Consider the following 20,029-nt stretch of genomic DNA (forward strand, 5'->3'; position numbering starts at 1 on the left):
AAGCTACTCGATTGGGAGGGGGAAAAATGGACCCTCTGCCATTCATCTGGGAGTCCACCAGAATGCCAGATCCGAGGACGCCTGGGGGGGGGCTCAGCGGTTGAGCACCTGCCCCTGGCTCAGGACGTGATCCACAGTCCCAGGATCGAGTCCCACATCCGGCTGGGCTCCCTGCCTGGAGGCTGCTTCTCCCTCTGCCTATGTCTCTGCCTTCCTCTCTCTGTGTCTTTCATGAATGAATAAATAAAATCTAAAAAAAAAAAAAAAAAAAAAAAAAAAGAATGCCAGATCCACATCCATAAGTGCCAGTGGAGCCTCATTCTGCGTTCAACACATCAGTTCGTACTGGAAAGCCCGTTTGTGGTTTGGTGTTCGGGATCAGAGGCAGCGATCACAGCGCTCCTCAGTCTCAGAGTTCAGAGGGAGTACTTGCACTTTGTATCCTAGGCAACATCAATGCTATAGGAAAAATTCAGAAGTGTGAATTAAGAATCATTTTGCTTTTGGTAAAGAGCCTCTCTCAAACCAGACCCCACGTTCAGAATCATAAACTAATGACTTGAAGGAGGCCTTTAAGATCACGGACATTCTAGCCCAACTGTCTCATGATACTGAGGAGGAAGCCGAAGCCAGGGGAGGTGCATTGGCTTTCTCATGGCCTCCCAGCTAGCTGAAGCTGAATCAGAGATAGAATCCAGATTTCTTAACTCCCTGGTGTCTCCAGGTGTGTTTGATGTCGGGGGGATGGGGGGGTAAGCTTAGTACCCCCTGAAGTGATTCATATGGTGAGGCAAGAATAAATGTAGATAAGGGTAATATAACGTGTGAAGCATAATTCTCTCCAGCGCTAGCTCTAGAAGCACACAACCCTTCCTCCAAGGTTGTGCCTTTAGCCTTGCACAATCTTCCTGCTACTCACCCGATCATGAATTCTCTACGCTCTCTTAATAACTCATTCAATCCTCAGAGAAACTCAGGTGCAGCGGGTAGTTAACCTCGTGGCTCAAGAGCAAACGGCTAGTTAAGTGGCAAAGCTGGGACTCCTACGTGGACATTGTGGCTCCAGGGTCCAGATTCTCCATCCCGGTGCTGCTTTGCCCGGCACTTCAGGCAGGCCCTACCCTTCGTAGAAGAAAAGACCCTGCTTTTCTCATACCCTCTGGGTGTTGAGTTGACTTAGTAAGAATCAGGAAGTGGCATGATTGACCTACCCTCCCAGTTTGCCTCTGTGGACCTAGATGTTTCAAAAACTCAGATCAGATGCAGAGTGCAGACAGAGGTCTACAGGTGAGTCTCAGGTAAGATAACTCAGACCCCGGCTGGGCCCTCCCAGAGGTTTTGCCAGCCATGAAATTCACTCGGGCCAGGGGCGCCTGGGTGGCTCAGTCTGTTAAGCACCTGCCTTTGGCTCAGGTCGTTGTCCTGGAATCCTAGGATCCTGGGATCCAGCCCCGTATCAGGCTCTCTGCTCAGCAGGGAGCCTGCTTCTCCTTTTTTCTCTGCCTGTCACTCCATCTACTTGTGCACATTCTCTCTCTCTCTCTCTCTCTCTCTCTCTCTCTGTCAAATAAATAAATCCTTAAGGAAAAAAAAAAAGGAAATTCACTCTGGCCATTCATTCTCACTCTTGCTTACACCTTCTTTTTTAATCCAGGACTGTTGAGCCTAACATAACTCACCAGGGCTCTCATTTCTATCAGTAGGACAAACTTTTTTAAAAATTATTTTGAAATAATTATAACCTCATAGGAAGTTGCAACGATAGTACAGAGGCCATGCACTCTTCACCAGGGAAAGGCATTTTAAAAAATAAGTGGAAGTGAATTTTCTAATGGAATGTGGATAATGGTGATGCCTTAGGTCCTTCTGAACCATTATAATCCATCTCCACATCTGCCACAGACAAGCAACCATTACAGATACAGAAGGCAAATTCAAAGGCTGTGTTTTTGGCAGCTCAGAATCCTAGGACTTGAACCAGGAATTTTTGGTTTTTAAAATGTAAAAAAAAAAAAAAGGCCACTTCTCTTTCTCTGGGTTGTTAAAGTTTAACCCTCCTGTAAACCCTTGGGCACCATTTTAAGTCATGACATTGCCTGGAGGTCCCTGGTGAGGCGGTTTGCAGCATATAAAACATGAAGATGCGAACTCCTTAACGTAGAGCGATTGCTATTGTTGTTGGCGGTGATGGGGGACATAGATCACTGGACTCTTGTGACATCTAGGTTCTGCACTGGCTTTACCACTCTTGGATCACAAATTCCTTCATTTATCTGCTTCTTCTCTTCCAGGAATAGTAGCAGCAGCTCATCCTTAGTAGTCTTTCCTTGCCTGGGTAATGTTCATGTTTTTGAAAACCTGAAAAAGGTGCCATGGAGGATGTTAAAAGCTAAGACTCCATAGTGATGGTATCAGACAAGTCAGCAGAATCAGAACAAACATGCTCTACTTCTGTCATCCCAGCCCAGAGAGCAGAGCCAGGCATGGACCCAGGCCCTATTATCCCGAACAGAATGTCATGCGCAGGCCATATGGCAGCCCCAGCAGGTCATCTGGTAAAATAAGCCAACGTTCCAAAGACAGGCTGGGTCCTTTGGCATCTCAGTCGTCTCTTGGAACCCTGAGCTCTTCTTTTGTCTAGAATGGTTCCTTTCCTGGATGCCCTCAGGGAGCACCCAGGTCCGAGCTGGGACTCTGTGTATGGACGAGATAACAAAAGAAAAGGCTTTTAATTTCTCTCGTCACCAAGTTAGGCTTGAAAGCCCTACAGTCCTCCCCGAAAAAAGAACACACTGTTGTGTTAGTATCTGTCACAGCAATCTTCTGCTATCTATTTTTTTTTTCTTTCTCAATCATAGAAGGTCCCTAGGTTTTATATTTTCACAAAGCTAGTCCTCATCTTCATCTCTTAAGAAGTTGATGTGTTTCTCATCTGCCTGGATAGCAGATCCTCTCGGCTTAGATACAGGACTTATCCACTCATTAGTTTCTGGGGTTATTTTCACGTTAAATCAGGGTTGTTTCTAGGACAATCTACCTTTAAAAAGTTACCCAATTTGAGTTAGGGCGGATCAGCAAAACACGTAGACAAGTTGTCACTAGAATTTTGCTTCCCGGAGCCATGGTTCTTATCAGGGGTCAGATTCTGAGATCCCTGTTTCTGATTTGCTTAGGATTTGGCAAAGACAGGTTAGAGTCTGTCTTATGTCTCTTCCTGCTCAATTCCTTTTAAGTTCAATTCTTTTTTGAATTATTAATATTTGACCAGAAGCATTACTGATGGAGATATTGGTGCGCTTTGCTTTAAAACAATTCATATTTAAACTGAAAATCTTACATAAGAACTGCTTTAATTTTCAGAAAACTTTAAAAATAGCCAGCTTTCCTCATACATGTTAAATGAAATTAAACAAAACTGGCCCGACTTTGGGGAAGACATCGATTATAAAGGCATTAATAAAGAACATATAAGGCTTCCTTACCCTGCAGCATGCCTGTGCCTCCCTCCTGTGCCATCTACTGCCACCTTCCTGTTTTCTCCTTTCAGAATCTAGCCCAAAGGAGAGATCTTAGAAAAGTATTTGTGCTGATTTCTGGCTTAGTTATGCTTTAGGACTACTTACTTTTAACTGGCAAAAAAAGGCTATCAGCCAAAGAAAAGAATTACCCATTGCAGGATCTCTGCCTAATGGCTGTCTGATTTTTATTTTATTTTGTTGTTGTTGTTGTGTAGTGAGGAGTCAAGTAGGCTTCCTGCCAGTCCCATATACCCTATTCTTTAATCTCAGGAACAGCTCTGCTTTCCTTTCCTTTGTTCTGGAAAAGCTGCAAAATGAACAGGAATTCCAGTTGAGGGGGTGACAGAAATCACTTACTCCTTTGGCCCGTATTGCCCATCACTCCTGGATCAAAGAGCAATTTGTTAATGATGGGTAAGTGTGAAGAGAGACATCTATTGCCATTTGTGAAGAACCTCTTGGTTTTGTAGCACCTGGAAACTCATGGATTGGGGGCTAATGAGTGTTGTGTGCCAATGGCATTGGAGAACAGTTGTAGACTTGAGACTGTAGGTGTTTGAGGCAATGGTATAGACATGTTCTTGTGGTACTTGCGCCGTAGCTAAGTCCTGTTACATGTACAACCTCGTTCGTATATCTACCTCTTCCTAGATTCATTAAATAATGACTGAAGACCTCCTAGTTGACAGGACCTGTGCTTGATGCTGGGATAGAGGATGACTAAGATCTACTCTCTATTTCCAGCATCCTAGTTTAATAGAGAAGAGGTGAAAACAAGTAAGTACTATTATCTAAGTTCCGTAATAGAAGTGTTTATGTTGTAGTGACTATGATTAGGCATCCTTAGGAGAGCAGTGTGGCCAAAGGCGAGGAATTTGGGATTGAAGGGAGGAATAGGAAAAAGGCAAAACCAGGGACATTCTGAGTTGGTAAGTAGACAGAATCATTCACAGGAGACACTGCTTTGGGATCAAGGTAGGGAAGTATTGGTAGGTGAAACAGAAGCTGGTGAGAATCAGAATGTGGTGAACTTGTAAACCCTGAAAATGAATTTGGATTTTACCATACAAGCCTTTAGGACATTAAGTTGTTTTTAGACAAGAAAGTAACATGATACTGTTTGCGCTTTGGAAAGATCAATCTAGTGACTTTTGGAGAATGAACTTAAGTGTAGGAGAGCAAAAACCAGTTAAGAGTGTATTCTAGAACGATAAAGGGAAAAATCAATAGTGCGTGCTAACAGATTGGAGAAGATGAAAGAGAGGGAGAGATCTAGGATGACTCTCAGGTTTAAGGCTTAAGTGACTGAGTAGGTTATTAAAAATTATCAATAATGACAACAATAATAATAGTAGCTGTAACTATTGGATCCTTACCGGGGTTTGGCTATATGTGTTGCATACATCATTTCACTGAATCATTGTAATGACGTAAGTGCTGCAATTATCCTCATTTTAGGCGAGAAAAATTGTGACTTTGAGAGATGAAGTATTATATCCAAGGTCACATGGTTAGTAAGTGATAGTGTGTGAATTAGAACCCAGGCGCTAGGGCAGCCTGGGTGGCTCTGTGGTTTAGCGCTGCCTTCAGCCCAGGAGGGTGTGATCCTGGAGAGCTGGGGTCGAGTCCTGCATCAGGCTCCCTGCATGGAGCCTGCTTCTCCCTCTGCCTGTGTCTCTGCCTCTCTCTCTCTCTGTGTCTCTCATGAATAAATAAATAAAATCTTTTTTTAAAAAAAGAAGAAGCCAAGCACTTAAACCCAGAGCCTGTGCTCTGTATGGAATTTAGCAGGAGGACAAGTTAAGGCAAAGTGTATGAAGTTCAGGTTTGCACCTTCTGAGTTTAAAGTGCTTATATTTAACTGAGGTCAAAATATCTGATGGAGAATTGGACAGCTGGCTCCACAGCTGAGGAATGTGGTCTGTGCTAGACACGTGGATTTGGCATTCATCAATTAAGTGATGGTAGTGTCAAGGGTGGGTGTAGTGTGGGTGAATCTCCAAAGAGCCAAGGGGAACCCTGAAGAATCACATCAAAGAGTGAGTATGTTGGGACAAGCTGGAGAAGTTTGCTGAAAAGGAGTAGCTGGACAAGTAAGGAGGTAACTACTGAAAGCCAGAAGTGACATTCAAGAGCTGAGAGGAGGACCAGCATGATTAAATACCTTGGGGAGATGAAAGATGGTTTAGGATGAGAGTTGAGTTCGGTTTGGTAATTCAGTGGTTGATGGGCAAGAGTTGAAGTTAGACTGACATGGGTTAAAAATTTAATAAAAAGTGAGAAAATGGAGACAATGGGCTCAGACTTCTCTTGAGGGAAACTTGGTAGAGGAGGTGAGAGAGAGGGAGATAGCAGAGGCTCCCTCAGGATTAGGGGAAATACTATGTGTCTGTGATGGGAGTCATTTGAGATGCTCACATATTGAGGGGAAAGAACCTGTGGACAATGGGGATGTTTATTTGAGTAGGGAGGAGAAACAGTTAACTCTCATCCTGCCCTCAGAAGATCATAGACTCGTAGGGAAAGAAGTGTTCTTACACTTCCAGTCCCCAACCCCCTTTTATTACACAAGGAAACTCAATCCAGAGACTTGTCCATGATCACGCAGCAAGTCTGTGATCCCAAATCTCCTGCTTCCTGTTCCCTTTCCTCTCCTGCTGCCAGTGTCAGTGGGAGGAGAATCCCCGATATATCCTTTGTTCCAAGTCCCCAGGTCCCCACAAGGGTTCTTCCCTACTCCTTGAAGATGCATATCCTTCCAGATTCTGATGTGTCCACAGAAATTCAGCCTTGTGGAGGGTGAGTCAGAGAGCTGACTTGCTATTTTCTCAACAAGCCATGGGCAGTGTTTTAGGTGGTTGATTATAAAATGTCATTAACATGACAATGCTTTTGAAGCCTCTTCCTCTTACCTGGGCACCCAAGTTCCCAGAGGGCAGAAGGGTCTCAGATTCAAAGGCCTTTCAGCCACCTCTTCCTGGCCCAGAGTAAGAGAGGATGTATTTGTTCTTACATGGCACCTGGTTTCCAAGGCCATGTGCAGGAGAGGATTGGGTGGGGGTGGGTGACATTGCAGTAGAGATTCCTTAAACAAGACCGTTGGTGCTATTCCAAGAGATTCCATCAGTCAGGAGTCACTGATGAGCTTGGATGCAGGGAGCAACCCATGGTAGCTCTTCAGAAGGGCCCAGAATACCCACCTCAGCTCTGCTTAAGGGTCTTCTGATACTAGTACTGGTATATCATCTCTTCCTCTCACCTTCTTACACTTAAAAGGCTATGTTGTCAGCCTGGTTATCATATCACTCTGATTAAATACTGATGTTGAGCACTTATTAAAATCTACAGCCCTACACGGAACATACTGCCTAGAATCCAGACATATTAATGCTATTAAAACATAACCTTTTTGTAATTGATCTTCAATTACAACCTTCTGAGTCTTGGTAGGTTCCAAAAAATAACAATTAATTTGCTTCTCTCTGCTGTTTTTTCAATCTACCTAAAACCCATTGCTCCCTTTCCATTCCGTTCTGTGGGCTTGTTAGGTGGCAGACCTGTAACTCCAGGGGCCATCATTCTCATGGACTACAAAGTAAACATTGCCCCCTGGAATGTAATAGACTATAGAATGAATGGTGCCCCTTAAGCTACAGCACTGGTTCCACCCCTATTCTTTCCTTTAGTTCACAGCATACTCAACTAATTCTATTTGGGGTTCCCTGGGTCTGCTGCCCTTTTTTATAGTCGTCGTTTGTTTATTTAACAGTATTAAATAAATCTAGATTAGACCGGAGTCTGAAATGCTAATCTTGCCCTGAGAGATTCAGCAGGACTTGTGGTGATTGTGGTGATTCAGGGCACATGATTAGTTTTGTTTCTTCCTTCATTTGCTGTTCATTCACGGTTGTCTCAAGTATAGACAACTGTGAGACATGCTTATCCCAAAGCACTGAGAAGGATCTTCCCTAGGCTCTAAAAAAATTAGGAAGACTTAACTAGGCCAAGGATGGGAGACAAGAAGGGACATCCAGAGTCTAAATAGGAACAAAGGCTTGATGGAAGTAGGTTGAATGACACAGTCCTTGGCCAGACACAGGGCCAGCATGGTAGAAGCATGTGTAAAGGAGACAGGCTCAAATAAGACGGGAGATGGAGACAGGACTCAGAACACAGAAAATCTTAATGGCCCCATTACAAACACCAGGGCTTTCTCCAAAGAGCAATAGAAAGTTACTGGGAGATTGTGAGACTATATGATACGATTTATATTCTGAAATGATAATGCTTTACTGCATTTTTTTTTTTTTTTTTTTTTTTTTTTTTTTTTTTTTTTTTTTGCTTTACTGCATTTAGACACGTTTGAGAGACAAGGGACAGAATAAGTAAGAGGTCAGAAGAATATGGTATAAGGGAAGGCAGGGAATGGTATTTTAATGAGCTGTGAACAGTCAACTGTGTCTAAAGCTACTGGGCAATCATATGAGACAGGGCTGGAAGTATCCATTGCATTTAGCTACCTGGAGGTCCTCATGTCTTTACTGAAAGGTGTTATTGAGAGAGGAGCTAGAACAGAGGAAGTAGAAGAATGAGTGGGAGGTGAGGAAATGATAACAGTGAGAATACAGAACTTTAAGCATCTGAATGGAAAGAAAAGCAGGTGGTGGCTGGAGAAGGATCTGGGGTCACAGGAGCTTTTTACTTTTTTTTTTTTTTTTTTTTGAGATGAGAGAAGCTTAGACAAGTTAAGTGCTGAAGGATAGTATTTAGTCAATAAAAAGTTAGAGACTCTACCAGAAAGAGAAAAACATAATCCATGCTTTTTCTATTCCAGGAAAGACAGAAAGGGTTGGGTTTAAAGAACATAGAGAGGACTTGGGGAGTGAAAATCCTCTTAAAACAGGAGGAAGAAAAGCTAGATGAGGATGCAGCCAATGGATCTCACTGGTAATGGGAAGGGGGTGGGGGATTGAGGAATTTCTTAGTGAAGTAGCTATGGGATAGCAGGAAAGAATGTAGTAGAGCAGGAAGGATCAGATGAGGGCTTTGAAGAGAATAAGGAAAGCTTAAACTTATTCATTTGGGGAGTGGGCAAACCTGGTAGAGAAACATAGCATCCCCTCCGATCATAGTGGTGCTTGTAGTCAGTGACCAAGAATTCTGTGATGTTACTACCCAGTTGTCCCAGGATATGGTTGTCTTCACTGGTGTTCAGCTGCTCTGGGGCAGGTGCAGAAGGTGAAGGGTTGAATTCATCTAAGGTAAGAAGTTTTCAAGAAAGTCTGATAAGGATACAAAGGATGAAGTCTAGAATACAGGCTGAAGTATTATTGAAATGATTGACTAATGACTGTTACATCTAAGATGGATAAAGTGATAATGTCAAGATTGAGGAAGGCTAATTAATTAGAAGAAAGATCAGTTGGGAGACTGATGGCTCTGATGAGAAGGAGCAGTCAGGGTGAAAGTGGCCAGACAAGAAAGATGGAAGGACAAGAGACTGAGAGTCGAGCATGCAGTGCTTGACTTTATGAGTTTTGAGGTGAAGAAGCTAAAGCTGATGACAAGTGCCAGAGTGGAAGTATAGACCAGGGCTACTAAAGTCTTTGAAAAGTTTATCTTAGAAAAGGTGACTAGGAAGTTATCAGCTGAAAAGGAGGAGGAAAGGCAAAACCCCAAATAGAAAGGTTTCAGTTTTTTTGGGGGGGAGGGGCGTTGTTTTTCTGTTTTGTTTGTTGTTTGTTTTTTTGAAGAGCATGAAGTTCTCAGATGAGGAAGAGTAATTGGGAAAGTGGGAGGAACCAACTCCACTTTCAGATCCCGAGGTATATGCAGTATGTGAGTCTGAAAAGCTCCTCTTCAAGAAGTGGAATCTACAGAAGATAGCCAGGGCAGAGCTTTAAAATCAGTACGGTGGGCAACCCGGGTGGCTCAGTGGTTTAGCACCTGCCTTCAGCCCAAGGCATGATCCTGGGGTCCCGGGATCAAGTCCTACATCAGGCTCCCTGCATGGAGCCTGCTTCTCCCTCTGCCTGTGTCTCTGACTGTGTGTGTGTGTGTGTCATGAATAAATAAATAAAATCTTTAAAAAATAAAAAAATAAAATCAGCATGGTATCTATCTGGGTTCTTTGGACTGGGGCTCAAGTATGCCTACTCCATTTCTGAAGTCTCTTTTCCTTTGCACTAATAAAATTTTCAGGGAGACATAGACTCTATACCAATTTATTTATCTGGGATTTATTAATTTCAAATTTGACCACTATTCTATAACTATAAAAGGAATTTCTATTAACCAACCCTGTACATTATCCTACTTAAAGAACTCCATTTCAATATTTCTTTTAGTCTGGAGGATTTGCTAACAATAAATCTCTCGGCTTTTGTCGGTCTAAAATGTCTTTATTTTGCCTTCATTTTTTAAGGATATTTGTGCTAGTAATAGAACTCTAGCCTGAGAATTTACTTTCTTTCAGGACTGTAAAAATGTCATTCTATGGTCTATTGGATTCCATCATTTCTATTGATAAGTCAGCTGTTAGTAGTATTCTTGCTTTTTTGAAGGTATAATATCTTTTAGCTTTTAACACTTTTTTTGTCTTTGGTTCAGCATCTCGACTTTGATGTGTTTGTGTTTTTCTTTGTATTTAGAAGTTCTTGTTTCTTGAATGTGAGATTTATGATTTTTGGCCAGTTTTGAAAAAGAATGCAGCCATTGTCTCATCAAATGTTGCTTCCATCTACTCTGTCTTCGCTCACTGCCACTTTGACATTAGATGTTTTCCTAAGATCCTAGGTGTCTCTTTCTCTCTCATCTGCTTTTCCCAACACCTTTGTTCTACATGTATCTGTCTGATAGTTTCTATTAAGCCATCTTCTAATTCATTAATCCTTTCTTCAGCTACAAGAAATATGCTGCTAGACACATCTATTTAGATGCTTTAATGATTGTGCTTTTTCTGTGGTAGAATTTCCATTTAATTCTTTTTTAATAGAGTCCAGTTTTCTGGTGAAATTCTCCATCTTGTCATATATTCTCTTGGACAAAATAATTATTTTTTTAAATCTACATCCCATAACTCTAATATCTGTGTTACCTGTGGGCCTATTTCTGTTGTCTTCCTTTCTCTCTTAGTCTTAGTTCCTCGAAAGTCTAGCAATTGCTGTAAATTACTTAATTAAAAAATTAAGCATTTTGTATTAAAAAATTACAGTCTCCAGATAATACTATTTTCCTCTAGAGAGGACTCACCTTATCTTTTATTCAAGGAGCTGGAGTGGGAAGAGATTACATCTATTCAGTCCAGAACTTAGTTTTTTGGAGACCACATTGGAGTTTTTGTGCAGTTTGGTCTACCTCATGTTGCCTCCTCTCCTTAGTATATAGATCTTCAGAGGTCCAAAAGAAAGCCTGCAGATATTTACTGGGACTCCTGAGTGGGCCCTAAACTTGATACTGCTAAAATCCAGCTTTTCTACCTAGCTATACTCTCATCTTTAGGTAGTTTGACAGTCAGCAAATCCTGGGGCACCCGGGTGGATCAGTTGGTTAAGCATCCACCTCTTGGTTTCAGCTCGGGTCATGATCACAGGGTGGTGAGATCAAACCCCACATTGGGTTCCATGCTCAGCGGGGAGTCTGCTAGAAAATTCTCTCCCTCTGCCCCTCCCCCTCTCTACTTCTCTCTCTCTCTCTCTCTCTCTCTCTCTCTCTCAAGTAAATAAATCTTTAGAAAGAATCAGCAAACCCCATAATATGAACTCAAGTGCTAAGTCTGGAGCTCATTTCCTGGCACCCTCCCTTCTCAAGGATTCTGCGACTCAGAGCCTTGCTGTCTTGGCGGCTCTGAACTGCTTTCAAGAGCTTCCCTCATTATATTTAGGCTTTAACATTGGAAACACGTAGGAGATGCCTATATATAATACCAAAAACTGACAAAATATACTTACTCAGTTTCCCCTGTTCTCTGGCTGGAAGGAGAAATCTCATTTAGGCATGAGGAAGGTGGTTCCCTCCTTCTCAGAAGCATCCCCATCTGAAGCTGTACCTTTACCCTCTCAGAACACTCCTGTCATTGCGATGATGGCAAACATAAGTGGTTTGTAAATAGTTGTACGAGATAAAAGAGTGAGCATTTCTTTCCCCTTTTGGGGTCATTTTTGCCCAATAGGAGGTAACAGTAATAGTCATAATAATACCTACTAAAATTTACAAGCGATTTATTATGAGCCAAATTCTGCTATGTTAGGTGTTTTACATAGGTTGTCTCCTTTAATCCTCAGAAGAGCCTTTAAGGTAGTAACGGCAATTTTCCTAACTTACACTTAAGGAAACGGAGGCTTTGTGAGGTTAAGCCCACCTAAGCAAGATCCCAGAGCCAGTAAATGGCACAAGCAAGTTTGAACCAGACTTTTCAAATCCCAAGGTCTGTATTCTTTTCCAACATTTTGTCCTGCCTCTTGACTTGTTCTTCTTCAGCATAACTAGTCTCATGATTTTACCGAGCCCTGGAATTCTGAGATATTTCCTTAAATAAGGTCAAACCCAGATAGTCTGAGGGGCTTCTATGCAAATAAATCTCCCTAGTTTGTTTCTCTCAGGAATTTCTAGATCCTTCCCTTCCCAACTCAGTCTCTTACTTTGGTATATATTTTACAGTAAATACTTCCATTTATAATTTCTATGGCAAATCTGAAAGTAATTTTTAAAATAAAGCTTTATGCAGGGACAGGAAGCAATTAGTGGTGGGGCTTTATTTTTAGAGGATGAGATGGGTGGGGGTAGGGTATGAGGAGAAATTGCTTTCTGCAGTGTCAGATGCGTGAATTATAGGAAATGATAGCTCAGCCGGCAACTTGGTGTTTGCCAGTGAGTCAGCAGTGATTTCACCCTCAGACTCAATGCTGGAATCACAGATGTGAAAGACACCCTTCCTGGTGAGGGCCCCTCCCTGTCCTGCTGTCTGGGACATCAAGATTCTGCCCTCATGATGTGAACCATTCACTTACCTGTCATGGTGGAGAGAGATTCACAGAGCTGCCTGCCTCTTGTTTTCACACAGATATTTCTAAGTTTCTTTAGAATTGATTGGTGTTAAAAAAAAAAAAAAAAAGAATTGATTGGTGTTCCTGATTTTTTTTCCCTGACACCTAGCAGAAACACCCAGTGACTTTTCATCCAGAGAATGAAGTTTGGGATTGATGTCATAGCAGAATTTTGTTCTTATGGGAACATTTCATGTTTTTATACTACTTCAACTTTCCAGGGTCTGTATAAATGGCAAAAAAAAAAAAAAAAAAAAAAAAAAAAAGGAAAAATGGTAGAAAAGTAAGACAGGAAGACTCTGCTTCTGCTGGAGAAGTGGTACATTATAAGAGGTCACCTTGTCATCATTGAAAATATGTGCATGTGGCAAAAAGACTAGAACCAAATCATTATGGTTTTTATGTTAGGATGGTAGGATTGACAGTATTTTTTTTACCTTCTTTTCTAGGTTTGATAAAAATAGGCTCAAGTTGTAAAAATTATTCTAAAAATAATCCTTTTGCATTTGATCTTTTTTAAAGATTGTATTTATTTATTTATTAAATTTTATTTATTTATTCATGAGAGACAGAGAGACAGAGAGGCAGACACAGGCAGAGGGAGAAGCAGGCTCCATGCAGGGAGCCCAATGTGGAACTCGATCCAGGGACTCCAGGATCACGCCCTGAGCTGAAGGCAGACCCTCAACCACTGAACCACCCAAGTATCCCTTTTATTTATTTATTTGAGAGGGTGAGAGCACAAGCAGGGGGAGGGGCAGAGGGAGAAGCAAGGGTTCCTGGTGAGCAAGCGGTCCGACACAGGCCTCTATCCCAGGACCCTGGGATCAGGACCCAAGCCAAAGGCAGATGCTTTGCTGACTGAGCCATCCAGATACCTCATAATCCTTTTGTATTTTAGAATAACTCTCTGGGGAAAAAATGGCCAAATAGCTTTAATACTTTAGGGCATCTTTTTCCCAGACTCTGTCCAAATTCTTCAGGTCAAGGTCATGTGCATGGTGTTCAGTAAGGAGTGGGTGAGGAGGACTAACTTTGCTCAGAATTTATAGGAGCCGGACATTTACTTCCTTTTCACCCAGTGAATAAGGTAGTATTATCTCCATATTATAAATGAGGAAATGAATGTTCAGAGAGATGGAAGAAGCTTCCTCAGGTCAATCAGCTAGTAATTGTGGAGTTCCAACCAAGCCTAAGTTAGACTACTGCCAACATCCACACTCTTTTGACTTGAGTACAAAATGATGCTGCCACAGGTCCCACTCCACCATGCTTTTTGCGGGCCATTTTTGATGTGTTAACTTACTTTGGATTAATTCTTCATTAAGAAAAACTATACTGCAATATCGTTCTCTCTTTTGCAAAGCTAGGATTCAAACACTCTCATGTACATGGCTTCTAGTTAGAAAGACAAACATTGAAAGCCTTGCATAGCTCACATGCCTGTGCATCTGTGTGTTTGACATTGAGAAGATAAAAGAGGCACAGTAAGTACCCAGTTGAGTTGTTGGACTCACCCAGAATTTGAAGTGATTCTCATGATATCTCCCAAAGTTCTTAGGTAGATGAGGCTGGAGATAAAGCTTAAATGCTATAACTGTTCAGTACAGTACCTGTAAGTGACCATATGACCAAGGACAGGGTAGTATTGTTACACAGTAGGGCATTTACAGTTTCAAAACAGCCATCCCATTGGCCCAGCAGAGCCCTAATTTTCTTTTTTAATAAAGTAATAACAGCTGAAGTTTTTTTTTTAATTTTTGAGAGATAATATTATGCAATTAATGCTATGGGCTTTGAAGAGATGGTGACATACAATATATTGCACGTTGTAAATGTACAGTTTGATAAAAATCTAACATATGCATACACCTGTGAAACTTCAGTAAAGATAATGGATATATTCATTAGCCCAAAAAGATTTTTTGTAATGCTATATTTTTGAACAAAAAAAAAGTCACTTAATTTCATCATTTAAGTTGATGAAAAGAGCATGGATGGAGACTCAGTTGATGTGAGTCTGTACCCTGATCATGTTCTATATAGCTCCCTGAAACTCATTAAGTCCCTTAATTTTTCCAGCCCATGGTTTTCTCATCTGAAAAATGAGGAGGCTGGACTAGATGGTCCCTAAGGACCCCTATGGTTTTAAAGTTCAATAAAGCTAAGAGGACAGGCATACTTAGAGTATTGGTTTGTGTCCAAATGGTTTTATGTAAAAAGGTAGACTTCCCTAGTGGTCTGGTGTCAGCTGTGCTGCTTTAGTTCTGTCCTGCTTAATTGATAGATCGTGAAATCATTTCATTTCTTTTAATTCTCTTTACCCTAATTCAGTGTCATTCATGTCCTTGCTTCCATGTTTGTCTTAGTAAACTAAGAGAACTGTTCTACTTAAGAATTTAGGGCTCAGGCTTGAGTAATGCTGGGAATTTGGCAATACCTTTAGCAAAGATCTGATGAGGGGTGAAAGGACCATCAGCTCCCTGGATCTTTGCAAGACAGCTTGGCCATTTTATGGCAGGGGTGGAGGGGTGCTGGGGATGGGCGGTGCAGAGACAAGCTGTACTGGATGTATTTCAGGCTGGGGGAAGGGAAGCAAATTGGAGTTTAATTAAAATTCTAATCCCAACTTAGCCCATCTTCTTGCCAAGTCAGCAGCCAGCGTTTCTGTTTGTGGTTCTGGTGATCTTGCTGTGATGACATACATAGTTACCTCAAAAACTCTTGCAAATGTGCCTAAAACTTCAATATGCTCACCAGATGCTTTAATCAGGCCTGGCACGTTGCCGAGTCTTGCCTGTTTTGAGAGCTACCTCACCCCCACCTGCTGCCAGGGCTCCTGGTGGGAGGGGGCACTGGAGAGAGCTCATGGTGAAAATTGAACCACTTACAGATGAGAAAGTTTTATCACACCAGAGATCTCCCCAAATTGTCTTCGTTTTTCAGGTAGCTAAGTGGGACTTCTGAGGAGGGGCTGCTCTGACTTCATCTTGGCCCCACCATGAGGTTCTTCCTGCTTTGTGCCTACATGCTGCTCCTGATGATTTCCCAGCTGAGGGCAGTCAGCTTTCCTGAAGATGATGAACCCCTCAATACTGTTGATTATCACTGTAAGTAATCTAAAGAACATGCTTCTTTTCTGAGAAGGGAGCTTTTTTGGTTTTGATTCTCTAAGTGTGTCGCTTTTTAGAAAGAGTTTTTTATATGTCTTAAGACTGTTTTGCATATTAATTGATCCAGAGTCATTGCTTAGTGTTTGGAGAAAATGGGACAGCTTTGTTGGTTGCTTTTCTCAAGCAACCCATGTACGGGTTATATATTTTCTGGTAAAAGAAAAAGACCATTTGCTAACGTTCACTGTCTTTTATTCATTTATATTCAGGACCTTAAGAGAGGAATTTAGTTAAAACCCTTCTACAACTAGTATATACAGCTAATCAATGCTGTATATTGATTCTTCAGCTCCATAATCCTGACTGATGGTTTAGCCCATTTTTACTTGCAGATTCAAGGCAATATCCGGTTTTTAGAGGACGCCCTTCAGGCAATGAATCCCAGCACAGGCTGGACTTTCAGCTGATGTTGAAAATTCGAGACACACTTTATATTGCTGGCAGGTAATTTTCCTCTCGTTGGTTTATTAGATTAAAATTCTTTTCTCTTGTGGTGCTTGCATTAATGTGTCTAGTTCATGAAAAACTAATATGTGATTGTGATCAAAAATTGCAAGTAGCCAAAAATATTCACCGAGAAGAGTCAGTGTTGTGTACCACGAACAAAATACAGAGCTAAAGCCTTCAGCGGTGCTATTTTATTACTGCCATCAAGAAATCATACACCATTCTTTATTCCTAAAGCAGCAGAGGGGAAAAAAAATCTTTCTTTATTCTTTTTTTAACTTAGAATTATTCGAGCAAATATTAGAAGTATGCCTATGCTAATACCAAGTAGCAGTTTGACCCATGCCTGAAGAGAAGAGCTTTCCTTGCTCCCTAATAACTACAGTGATAGATAAAAAGCGTCTCACTAATGAAAAAGTACTCTTTGTTGACTTTGTTGGAGACAGAGAAAAATCCAAATGATCTCCAAAATACAATAAAGGCAGATCTGTAAAAATAAAATAGGAAGAAGCAGCTTAACATTTTTATGCATTCACATGATGTGACTTATTGCCTTGTTTCCAACAGGGATCAAGTTTATACAGTAAACTTAAATGAAGTCCCCAAGACAGAAGTAATACCAAGCAAGGTGAGCAAATGAAACTTACTTGCATTCCCTTGGAATTTGAATAATGTCTCCCTCCCCTCCAAAAATTTTCAGTTAAAACATCGAACTTTGGTTTTGCTTGATTAATACAGAAACTGACATGGCGGTCAAGACAACAGGACCGAGAAAACTGTGCTATGAAGGGCAAACATAAAGTAAGTAAAACAGACGAGTTCTCTGCCAGAGTTAGTCTTTATGTGGGCTTCCTCTCACAATGTCAGCATATGGAATGTCTAATAGTAATTTAATGATTACTTTCTTTAGGATGAATGCCACAACTTTATTAAAGTATTTGTCCCAAGAAATGATGAGATGGTTTTTGTATGTGGTACCAATGCATTCAATCCCATGTGCAGATACTATAGGGTGAGTATATTTCATACGGTGTGCTTTTTTTATCAACTTTTTTTCTTCGCTGCCATGCTGTTAGAGTTGAATCCTTTCTGCTATAACCCATTTATCCCTAATGCTATGGAAGAATAAAGACAAAATTCTTCAAATAGAATTTCAGTACAAATAAAGCGGTATTGCCTTCAAACAGGTACATTGAACAGATGTGACACCAGCTATTTATTTTTCTTTTATAGTTGAATACCTTAGAGTATGATGGAGAGGAAATTAGTGGCCTGGCAAGATGCCCATTTGATGCCAGACAAACCAATGTTGCCCTTTTTGCTGGTAAGATCCTTTAGTGTAATGAATATAAATGATTAATGACATTGAAGGTAAAAAGGAATTTAAAGAAAGAAAAAAGCTCATAACTAGGGTAGCTACCTTGATATAGGTGTTTCGAAGTCCAGGAGCTATGAAAAAAAGATTTCCAAAATGAGGATTTAAAAGTGAGCGTAAGGGACGCCTGGGTGGCTCAGTGGTTGAGCATCTGCCTTTGTCTCAGGGTATGATCCTGGGATCCGGGATCAAGTCCCGCATCAGGCTTCCTGCAAGGAGCCTTCTCCTGATGCCTGTGTCTCTGCCTCTCTCTCCCTGTGTCTCTCATGAATAAATAAATAAAATCTTAAAAAAATAAAATAAAAGTGAGCATAAGTGTTCTGACACTTGGCTCTGCTGTTAATGAGGTCAATGACCCTGAATAAGTTGCTTAACTTTGTGATACTTAGATCCTTAATCTGTGAAATTAGGTAATACCATGGGGCAACCTGTCACAGGTTGATTATGAGCCTCAGGTCTAGGCCTATTTGCATAAAAAGGGATAACAGGTGAAAGCACTCCAAAGGGTATAACACACTACATGGGATAACACACTACAGAATAATTATGGTTATTTTACCCAAATTATAACTCTGGTTTCAGATGGGAAGCTATATTCTGCCACAGTGGCTGACTTCTTGGCCAGTGATGCTGTTATTTATCGAAGCATGGGTGATGGATCTGCCCTTCGTACAATAAAATATGATTCCAAATGGATAAAAGGTACCTTCGAAAAGCAGTGTTGTGGGATCACCAAGGGGGTTGGGATGGCCAAGTGGGAACAGGAGCCATGGCATCAGGAGGTTCAGTGCATGACTTTATATTGTTTAATTAGAGCAAGAACAAGTTGCTCTGACATTGGAAAGAGAAGATTAGCCGCCATGTCAGGAAAGTAGATTCATCTACAATTTTATCCTGGTTGACCCCCAGAAAGAGAGATCTCATTTCCGTGTGCCAATTCGCCTACGTCTAAATGCACATAATGTTCCTTGCCCATGCCCATCTACCCCAATCCTGCAGGGTTAATAGCGAGAGTTGATTAGAGGCATTTTGTCCTTTCGAGTCTAGATACCAAGATTTTTTTATTCTCAGTATAGGAAGTTTTCTTCCCTAGTTAAATAGGTTAATGAATAAATCTGTTGAAACAAAGACCTTTGCTGTAGTTCAGTTCCTGTAGGCTTTTTACAGTCCATTAGCTGACATGAAAGACCGTGGGTTCCTTAAAGCTCCAGCACACCCATATTGGGACTCCTTGAGCTCGTTGGTGTGTTGGAGTTCTCACTGGCTTCAACAGAGCTCTGCTACACCTGTCAGTCATGCCTAGCCTAGCAGCCGGGGTCTTGTGCTAATTGAATTACCCTTTAGGAACCAGTTTGTTTTCAATTTTTCTTTCAGAGCCACATTTTCTTCATGCCATAGAATATGGAAACTATGTCTATTTCTTCTTTCGAGAAATTGCTGTAGAACATAATAATTTAGGCAAGGCAAGTATATACACTTGACTTGTATTATGGACTTGTACTGCATGGAATCGAGCCGCCTTGGTAGGGTTATACTCTTTGTGTGTTTTCTAGCACTCAGTGCACTTAGGGCCAAGTGCAGAGAAGTGAGTTGCTTATCATGAGAATAATTGCTGGAAAACACCTGAACAATGGCCAGAGTGAGAACAGCAGCCTTGGGCCTTGAGAAGGTTTCATTTTTTTTCTGTCACTACGGAGAGTGTTCTACAGGCACCCTTGAGCTATGGATGCTTCTTTAACACTTTAGAAATCTGTTGATAGTTTATTCTTTCTCAGCATCAAAAGGCAGGATGGAAAGTAGTGGCTCCCATTCAGTTTTGTGTGCTTCAGTAAAAGCCCATATAATTTTAAAGCATCACAGCCTAGTTATGCCAAGTTTAAGGATGGCATCTTTCATTACCAGTATGAGACAAAGCGTGGGGATGGTTTGCATTCACCCCACCACTTCTTGGGGAGCTCGTTTGGCAGGACAGGAAAGTGGCCCTCTTTTCTCACAGGTAAATCTAGTTTACATTCCTACGTACAAATCCCTAGAGAGAAGATTGCTAGATTCTTTTGAGCCAGACCTATCTTTAGCGGTCTTTTGTCCCTCCCTTAAATAGCAGCTTTTTGTTTCCCTTACCCCCCTCCATGAGCATAACCCTGTGGCTTCGCTTTTGTCCCTTGGGCAGGCTGTATATTCCCGTGTGGCCCGCATATGTAAAAATGACATGGGTGGCTCGCAGCGGGTCCTGGAGAAACACTGGACTTCATTTCTGAAGGCTCGGCTTAACTGCTCTGTCCCCGGAGATTCGTTTTTCTACTTTGATGTTCTGCAGTCTATTACGGACATCATACAAATCAATGGCATCCCCACTGTGGTCGGGGTGTTTACCACACAGCTCAACAGGTGAGAACAGATCTCTGGCACTTCACGAGCTGTCCTGTGCTGGCTGAGGGGACCCGAGAGCGGGCCTACTGTCGCCCGATGGTC

At 41.5% G+C, this 20,029-nt stretch overlaps 1 protein-coding gene across 12 annotated transcripts in view; it reads left to right on the top strand.

Annotated features, from left to right (window-relative positions):
* Window positions 1-20,029, top strand: part of SEMA6D (semaphorin 6D) — a 172,117-nt gene that overhangs the window by 142,043 nt on the left and 10,045 nt on the right. For all 12 annotated transcript variants that reach the window (XM_038580321.1, XM_038580322.1, XM_038580320.1 and 9 more), the window contains exons 2-10: window positions 15,509-15,672; window positions 16,068-16,179; window positions 16,750-16,810; window positions 16,921-16,983; window positions 17,093-17,194; window positions 17,416-17,506; window positions 18,140-18,259; window positions 18,932-19,020; window positions 19,728-19,945. In XM_038580321.1, the coding sequence (XP_038436249.1) occupies window positions 15,564-15,672; window positions 16,068-16,179; window positions 16,750-16,810; window positions 16,921-16,983; window positions 17,093-17,194; window positions 17,416-17,506; window positions 18,140-18,259; window positions 18,932-19,020; window positions 19,728-19,945 (965 nt within the window). In that variant the 5' untranslated portion in view covers window positions 15,509-15,563. The remainder of the gene's footprint in view (window positions 1-15,508; window positions 15,673-16,067; window positions 16,180-16,749; window positions 16,811-16,920; window positions 16,984-17,092; window positions 17,195-17,415; window positions 17,507-18,139; window positions 18,260-18,931; window positions 19,021-19,727; window positions 19,946-20,029) is intronic.

This window comes from Canis lupus, chromosome 30 (assembly GCF_011100685.1).
Source record: "Canis lupus familiaris isolate Mischka breed German Shepherd chromosome 30, alternate assembly UU_Cfam_GSD_1.0, whole genome shotgun sequence".
NCBI lineage: Eukaryota > Metazoa > Chordata > Mammalia > Carnivora > Canidae > Canis > Canis lupus.